Source organism: Henckelia pumila, chromosome 2 (genome assembly GCF_033568475.1).
Source record: "Henckelia pumila isolate YLH828 chromosome 2, ASM3356847v2, whole genome shotgun sequence".
Lineage (NCBI taxonomy): Eukaryota > Viridiplantae > Streptophyta > Magnoliopsida > Lamiales > Gesneriaceae > Henckelia > Henckelia pumila.
In genome coordinates this window covers 166,343,335-166,352,356 of record NC_133121.1, presented here as the reverse complement: position 1 = coordinate 166,352,356, position 9,022 = coordinate 166,343,335, and the positions used below count along the sequence as shown (strand labels likewise).

Sequence of the window (9,022 nt, the reverse complement as noted above, 5' to 3'; positions counted from 1 at the left end):
TGTGATTAGGGGTGTTCAAACTTCGAATAAAACCGTAAAAACCGAAAATCCAAACAGAAAAAACCAAATTCCGAACCGAAATTTGAAATTCGGATATAAATGTTAAAACCGAAATTTATTTGGTTCGATTTCGGATTATATATCTCAAAACCGAACCGATCGAAAAAACTGAAATTTTATTAAATTAATAATTTTATATATATAATTGTTTACATTATATATTTTATAACATGATATCTAGTGAATAAATAATCAATTTTAATAATTTTTAGTTGATTGTTGTTTATTTAAGATATTTAGACTTTGAATTTAAATATTTTACAAAAAATTCATTTAAAAGATAACATATTATATTTTAAAATATATTTATAATATTAATTAAAATAATTATATCAAAACCGAAATAACCGAACCGATTTAGTAAAAAACCGAACCGAACCGAATCGAACCGAACCGAACCGAAGAAAAACGATTCGAATATCGAATTATATATTTCTGAAACCGAAAACCAAAAAAACCGAAATAAAAAACCGAAAACTGGACCGAACCGACCGATGAATATACGCAAATGATCGAGATCATAATGATGATGGAAGCGTGCTGTTGTATTGATGACGCCACCGTGACACCATCGGCGGTCAAAATACATCTATAAATAGAAATCCAACCACCCTCTTACCGCGTTTTCTCCAATTTCATTCGTCGGTCTTCATCCCACAACCTTTTTCAAGTCTCCTCCTTCCACAAATGATGCGATTTCTGCCCAAACCCTAGCTAAATCCTCCCCCAAAACCACTGGAATTCCCCATTTTTTGTATACTGAGCTGAGCTGCTGAAGATTCTTTGACTCCCTATTCATGGATTTTGCTCCACGCGGCTACTACGATGCATCTCGTCCCGAATATCTTCTCGCGCAACTCTGAAAGAATCGGAGGAGGCGGAATGGATTTCAGCACTGGCCGGAGCCGCCGAGCTGCCAAGCCGAGGCCCAAACTCGACCGCCGCAACGCGGTGAAGAACATTAACTACGACTTCTCACGTTCTAGTTCCCCTGCGTCTTCGGAAGAGTCTCTGCGCACGCGTTTTCTTGATTTGTACGCGGGGCAGACGAGCTTTCGTGTGGAAGGTAATGATGGGGAGATTGACATTATTTGCCAGACGCTGGGTTTTTCTGGCATAGATGATTTGACGATACCGGCTGAGGAGTATGAGGCTATGAAGGTTCGATCTTCTTCCGATCCTCTTGTCTTTAGCCAGCTGGAGGAGCCTATATCTGGTCGGAGATCTAAAGCAAATCGTGACAACGTTGCTGAGTTTCCTGGTGCTGGTGGAGCTGCTCATGTTGATGTAACTGATCGGAACACGGGAGCAGATGTCTATGTTGTATATCCTGGTGATGATGTTGGTGAAACGAGTGATTTTAGCTGTGAGAAATGTGAGGAACGTCCTGATTTCACGTTTTCTTGTTGTAATACAGATAGGAGTAGGCCTGGTAATTTAAGTGGCAGCCTTTGTAAGTTAGGTGATAGATTAGAGGGTAGTGAAAGGTTAGGCGATGTACATTTGAATAGTGTAAATGGAGGATCAAACGAGTTCCGAGGAACTGGTATTAAGGGTGTGCGGCCGCCGATTCTGGCACCGCCGCCTTTGATGTCATTACCCTTGGATGATAAAGAGTGCTCCACTTGGGATATTTTGAACTCATTTGCTCCAGTCAATGGCATGGGCAATCTGAAATATGGTAGAGGATGTTACTCAGATGAGGACGAGGATGAGGAAGAGACTGAAGTTGGGAAGGTGAGAAATGAGATGGAGGAAGGCGGGAGGGGTAGGATGATAATGAGGGCAGAGAATCATGTTATGTTGAAATCATGTTATTTTACTCCAACTTCAAATGATGATGATTCTTGGAGTAGCATGACAGAGCCATCACCAAGTATGTCTCCTATTGGGAAATTAAAAAGGAATATCGTAGATTGGCAAAAGGGTGAACTCTTGGGCCGTGGATCATTTGGCTCCGTATATGAAGCTATAGACAAGTAAATGTTTTTAATTTTATATTTCATTGGTTTTTGCTGCTAGCTTGTGACAGTGATTTTGTTCGTTAGGCTACCTGTAGCTTTTATATTTAGCACCTTGAAAGTTAAGCTGGTTTTCTTTGCAATTATTCGTAATTTTTGAAGCGCAAACAATAATCTACGAACAGTGACTGTTGGATATCGTTTTTATAAGCAGTTGATTATCATTTCTTTTAGGAATATTCTGATTTCAGCTTTGATCAATTTTTGTGCAAGTCTAGATTTCGGCAAGAAACATTTTTTTGTCAAAGGTTTTCTGCTAACAAGCAAAACAGACCCACCTTGCCAATTCAGTAGGACTTGGTTGATGCCAGATAAGTGGTAATTTGACAAAATTGTTTGTGCAGATTGAACACCTGTCTATTGGTTTTTGCTTGTGTACTTTTTTTTTTATTGATCCTTCAGTCATGAAGCACATTCTGAAAGACTCAAAACTTGGTGGAAAAATGCTTCTCAGCTTATTGATGTCAGTCTTTGTTTGAATACCTTTTTGGGGAAAAAAGGATTAGACCAGTGGTATGAGAAGGGTGTAATACATTTGTGAGAGAGTAGAACTGTAGAAGACATTACTGCTCCATTGTTCAAGGCTAGAGCTTTAAGTGTAGAGAAGAGCTTCATCTGGATTATTTCCTCATTTGTGTTCTGAGTTTCCCCGTAATATTTTGCTTCCTGCTCGACTTTACATTTTATGTGATTCATTGTGTGGTATAAACCAAGTACTTATGAAGGAAAATATTATTAAATATTAATAAATGTCTTATACTGCTATAAGGTTGGAAAATGTTTGCTTATTTTACTTAGCATGGCAATAATTATGTATTACTTTGAAACTTTTTAATGATAAAGATTTGCTACTGATCTTGAGTAACATTCTCAAGTTGAACGTGTTTTCCATTCTTTACTGCAGTGATGATGGATTCTTTTTTGCTGTGAAAGAAGTATCCCTGCTTGACCAAGACGATGAGGGAAGACAATGTATCATCCAACTTGAGCAGGTCTAGTATCCTCAAATTTTTCTTGCTTGCCATTTAGATTTTAGAACACATTTCCAATTGGTGGTTATTTCTTTTTCTTTTTTTCTTATTATTTTGCAAACTTCTTTGGTCTTTGATGTTATTTTTTATTTTGTTCTCATCAGGAAATTGCTCTTCTTAGTCAGTTTGAGCATGAGAATATTGTCCAGTATTACGGAGCAAAGAAGGTAATGAACTCTTTGCTTTTGATCTTTTTTTATCATCGTTTTCATCTATTATGTCCTGAGACAAAATTCCTGCCCTAGTTTGGAACTTGACTGGTAATTTTCTGATGGAAAATAATATATGCAAGTTTTCATTTCTTTTACGTGGTATCTCTACTATAACATAATTCTCTTTCTCGTTTGATTGGGGCTTAAATTTGTAACTTGGCTATCTCTATCCTTAGTGATGTTGATAACTGATGAGTGTATTCTCTAAAGTGATGTGGTTGCACAAATCCTTTAACTCCACATACTGGATATGGAAACTTGCTCCACTTTTCTACTCTGGATTTTTGCGGACAAAGTGAACAATGTCCATTGTATGTATGTGTGTATGTGTGTGCATATATTCTCTTCCTTGTGTTTTTCTTTTGCAAGTGAAACCATCTTTTTTATTTTCTTTGCAAACTCTTATATTGCATTTATATTGGATTTGATTTGGGGAGGTATTTGGTGAATAATTTTCAAATAATACCCATCTTGGGTGTATTTAAAATCTACTATTGTCACTATCAAAATTTCTTAACTTGATATAGAGTTGATTCGAAAATACCTTGATTTTTGTCCATCCAAACAAGTCAAATAATTCAATCCAAGCGCAACCTAATAGATTATCCTCTTCTGCTGCCTCTTTAACTTTTGCTGACGATGGGTTGTTTTTTGATCTGTGTAGGATGAATCACATCTCTATATTTTTCTTCAGCTTGTCACAAAAGGCTCCCTCTTGAGCCTTTACCAAAAATATAACCTCCGAGATTCACAGGTCTCTGTTTATACAAGGCAGATCTTACGTGGTTTGAAGTATCTGCATGACAGGAATGTGGTCCACAGGTGAATGTGACCAGACACTTCCATATATTTTATTTAGGAAATATATGAATTTGAATTTTTACTAATGAATTCATGTGATCCAGAGCTTATTTTTTATATAAACTTGATCACAATACTTCTCTTATTCATTGTTGTCGAATCAATCTTATTATATGCTTTTCCTAATCTTTGTTGGTTGTTTTTCTATATGATTATATTTATTTTTTGCTGCTCTTGTTTTTTTTTTCACTGTTTTCTTTCCTAAGTCACGTGTTTGTTTCCCATAATGAAGCTCCTTCTAAAAAATGTGATTTTAACGAAGTTTTAAAAATTAATTTGGCCCATCGGCTAGCTAGGGAAGTTCTGATTTCGGGTTCGAACTTGGAATTTGTGAATTGCAGTGTTCCATCTTGCTTAGTGGCGTTGTATCTCGTGACTTGTGTATTTGATCTCTTAATGTGTATTTTATCTCAATAAATAAATAAATATATAATTTCGTTGCAGAACAAATTGACATGTTTCACTTATTTTTACCTACGCATCAGTGCTCAAGTTTCTTATATTTCTGTCTCGCTTTTCCCTTTATAGAGATATTAAATGTGCAAATATATTGGTGGACTCATTGGGTTCGGTGAAACTTGCAGATTTTGGACTTGCAAAGGTTAGTATCCTATTTATTCCTCTTTTTTAGCAGTTTGTATATCTTTCAATATCATTTAAAACAATGGATTCTATTTCTAAACGTTATCATATCTAACATCTTATGATCCATTTTTTTGTAGGCCACCAAGTTGAATGACGTGAAATCCTGTAAGGGGACTGCATTCTGGATGGCTCCTGAGGTTTGCTGCTAAAACCCTCTTTCAGCCAATAGTATGAGTAGCTCTTATTAAAGTTCTGGTCTAAATAATTGAGATTCTAAATATTTTGTCCATAAATTTGCTATGAGTTAGATTTCATTTTAGCGCTCCATTAAATAGTTTCAAGAATTTTGGAAGGAGTTGTGATTATTTTGATGGAAGGTCGATGTAAGCTTCTTCATTGAGTATGAATAAAGAAGTTGGAGTTGAATCTGGCATTTTCAAAATCTAGCTTGAGCATCTGTTTTGTGTTTCACGCGATTGGATTTTACTTTAGGTTTTCAACTTATTTCTTATTTTCTGCTTCTTTTCTGTTTTCTCTGTTCCATGTAAGTTGTGTTCTGATCAGCGGTTAAATGAAAATTGGTGACAACCCAGTAGCTGGTGCCCAAAGTGGTTGACCAACACCTAATGTAAATCGGTGACAATCTAGTAGATTGATATCCAAAGTGGTTGATTGAGATTAAAAAAATGCTCGGGATGATTTTAACTAACCAAATTTCATAATATGAAGTGAGGGGAAAAAGATTATTGATGAATGCTTTCACGCACAACTTATTTTGAAAAAAAAGTCTCAGGGTGTGGTCCCACATCCATATTACCTCAGAAGTCAGAGGATGTGAATAAGGCATAAGGGACATTCTTGCACGTCCACAAGATGGCCTGCCACAGTGCCGCTTGTTTTCCAACCTGTACCGAACTAGAAGAAATGGGAAGAACTCTGGAGTTCCCCAATCTTAATCACAAATATTTTCAGCGTGTTTTTGTTCTTTTCTGACAATTCAAACTCCAAACTTTCTTTCTTTGATTTTGTGTCTGAAGCAGTGTCATGTCGTAAATATTTGAAGTTTGAAGATCCTGGTGGTGTGAGAGTGAGCCATGTGTGTTCTGATACCACATTCTACTGATCATCAATTGTGTTCAGGTTGTTAGGAGCCGGGGTTATGGCCTTGCTGCAGATATATGGAGCCTGGGATGCTCCGTCTTAGAGATGCTGACGAGACGTTTTCCATACGCCAATTTGGAATGTGTAAGTGAAAGAATGTCATTTTCTAAAACTCACTGATGAACCAGAAATAATTCCACTTTTATATGCCTTTCTTGTATAGGCTTGTTCTTTTTTGTGTTTTGATCCTTTTCCTGGTACATGGTCATTCTCTTAACAATTTCTCCGGAACGTATGTTTCTTTTGCTATTAGACACCATGACAGCTATCTTTCGGGATTTCCTGTTTTGATCGTTCACTTTATTTTACTCAGTAGATGAGTGTTAGCTGCAAGGATATTAAATGTGGGACTTTATGTGTTGAACATTAATATATAAACAACAGTAGCGTGGCATCAAGATGTAGGGGCCGAGTCAGAAAATTCAGTCGAGACAATTTATGTATTTGAGTTGAAAACTTTTTGGAATAGCTATCATGTTACTTCTTAATTGTTTTTCCCTTGGAGTCTGAAAATGCATTCTATTTGATGCAACAGATGCCAGCATTGTTCAGAATAGGAAGGGGTGAGAGACCACCCATTCCTGATTCTCTTTCTAGAGATTCGCGTGATTTTATACTTCAATGTCTGCAAGTTGACCCAAGCTTGCGGCCAACAGCTGCTCAGCTCTTAGATCATCCTTTCGTGAAGCCACCGCTCCAATCAGGCTCAGCGTCACCTCTTCATTCCGGACGGTAGACAGGAGCAAGTGTTTTGGGACAACTAAAAGAACCATTCTGTGTTGTGGGCATAGCTCATGCCGTAGTGGGCTCGGGAATTCGTGTAAAAGATCTAGCAGTAACATGGCAAAATTTTGGAAGTCTGAAGGTAGAAAGAAGTTGGGAGTTTTTTTAACTTGAGTGTTGGCGTCTCTCCGAATGGGCCCTGCGTGTGTTGTTCCTCCATTTGCCTTTTGATGATTATTTCCACAGAAAGTTCGGTAATGGAATAGTCATAGCAAAAATGTAAGTTAGCTTGTTTATGTATTGACTTTTAGCTATACCTACTTATTAATGGAGATTAACTATTTTCACAGGGTTGTTGACTCTGGAGAATTAATATTTTTACGTGATAAATGTCAAAGCCAATAACTTTCGATTGACGATTATTGTCAACGATTTTCAACATACAAGTCAAATTCAGGATAATTTGAAATTCACATTTGACTCGTTTGACGTTTCCTATCTGTGGTCAACAATATCATTAGATAATATGAACCCATAATTAAAACTAGTATATTGATGTGCGTATTGTATATGTGTAGTCTTTTTTTTTTAAACAAAATAATTTTTTCAATTAAATTTATTAAGGGCTCAAATAATAATTATCAAAATTAATAGGGGTGATTATGCAATTTTTTTTAAAAAAAAACCGTCATACTAAACATACCATTTTTGTCTATGTTGTCCTCATCTTTAATATTAGTATATTAGCAAACATATGCACACGATGTGTTCACATAAATTAATTTTTTTTATCTAAAATATAGTTTTATATTTATGCACAACAAATTTTTATGTGAAACATAATAAGATTTGAGTAATTTATATTTAATGTTATATTTTTTTATTATTAATTTATTATTATTTAAAAAGAACTATGGTAGTTATGGGATAAGGATATTTTGTTGACAAAAATTGGTATGATATAACCTACCAAAAGAGTTATTATCTAGGCCTCAAATTTTTTTTTTTGTACAATACAATCTCGATTCAAATTACAAGCATATAAACTAGTTGTTCGCACTACAGACGGGACTTGAGCGTGGGCTCGAGACGTGCATATCTCGAGCAGAAGAATTACAAAAAAAACTTCTAAATCTACCTCAATAAATTAGAAAAACTACCTGCAATCAGCGCAAATCGAACCTGAGACCCTTTAGTCACCTCAAACATAATAATATAGAAGATATAGAGAAGAAATATATAACCAACTGAATTGCGATATCTCATAGACATTCATGTTATGTTTGGATTGAAAATTTTGAAATACTTACGTTTAGATGGAATATTCAAGTAGATATTTTAATTTTTAAATACATATTCTAGTGTATTTTGAGATAATTTGAAATGACAATCACCAAGATTTGACATGTAATGGAACATATTTAAATAAATTACTAAAAAAAAGTGGTATAATTTACGCGGGACATACATAGGCATACAAATGATCGAGTATGTATACAAGCATTAAAAAACAACTATGTCATCTATAATATGATCATAAGGATATAAGTTGTTCATAGAATGAAAAACATGTATTTTAGTTTAGAAGAAAGTCGAGGGAAAACCTTGTTCAGTTCAAGATATTTGTAGAAAAGTCTGGGAAAAACCCTGTTCAGTCCAAGATATTTGATCTCTTTCCTGTTTTGGTTCCAAATATTTAGGCGCTCCCGATTTAGTCCTAAATGTTTGACCTCTTTTATAGTTTGATCTCAAATATTTCGGTGTTCTTGGTATAATTATAAATATTTTCCGTCAAATTAATGGTCAAAACTAACGGTAGACATAACATGTGATTGAGAAAAACTCAGTTTAGTCCCAGATATTTGTCCGTTTCTCAGTTTGATCACAAATGTTTCGACTTTTTGATTTAGTCCTAAAAGTTTTCAATTTTTGATCGACTAGGTCCTTATATCAATTTAATGGTTAAAACTAGTTGTAAGCATGACAAATGACAGTCATATCTCTAAAATCCCCAAAACTCAAATCAAATACAATTTCCAACCCAATTCGACAAAGAACAAATTTTTTTTCTTTCTCATTGATATCACACTCAGAAATTTGGTTCACCCTTGAGAATGAAATCAATGCTGCTGCACACAACTAATCTCTACTAGGTAACTTCGGCTTCCTCTCTCACACGATAACCACATTATTTTATTCTCAGATTCTGACATTTATATATGAAAAACTTTATATTTAATGTTTTTCTTGTAAAAAATAAAATTTAAAATCAAAATTTCTGGATATGTGTTGTTATTTGGTTGGATTTCGTCTTCTTGTTCATTGATTATGTTTTTTTTTCTTTTTATAAATCTTGCCATTGAGATTT

At 35.0% G+C, this 9,022-nt stretch overlaps 1 protein-coding gene across 1 annotated transcript; it reads left to right on the top strand.

The window, feature by feature from the left end:
- The first annotated feature begins 676 nt into the window (after positions 1 to 676).
- On the top strand, positions 677 to 7,127 carry LOC140880408 (mitogen-activated protein kinase kinase kinase 1-like). Its single transcript, XM_073284823.1, has 8 exons — positions 677 to 2,039; positions 2,986 to 3,073; positions 3,217 to 3,279; positions 3,989 to 4,146; positions 4,714 to 4,786; positions 4,908 to 4,967; positions 5,911 to 6,015; positions 6,467 to 7,127. The coding sequence occupies exons 1-8, from the start codon at positions 886 to 888 to the stop codon at positions 6,665 to 6,667; spliced, it is 1,902 nt and encodes a 633-aa protein (XP_073140924.1). The 5' UTR covers positions 677 to 885; the 3' UTR covers positions 6,668 to 7,127.
- Positions 7,128 to 9,022: the final 1,895 nt, after the last annotated feature.

Coding starts and splice junctions, on each gene's coding strand:
- LOC140880408 (XM_073284823.1), top strand. CDS start 886: ATGCATCTCGTCCCGAATATCTTCTCGCGCAACTCTGAAAGAATCGGA. Junction 2,040..2,985: donor GTATATGAAGCTATAGACAA/GTAAATGTTTTT, acceptor TCTTTACTGCAG/TGATGATGGATTCTTTTTTG. Junction 4,968..5,910: donor CATTCTGGATGGCTCCTGAG/GTTTGCTGCTAA, acceptor AATTGTGTTCAG/GTTGTTAGGAGCCGGGGTTA.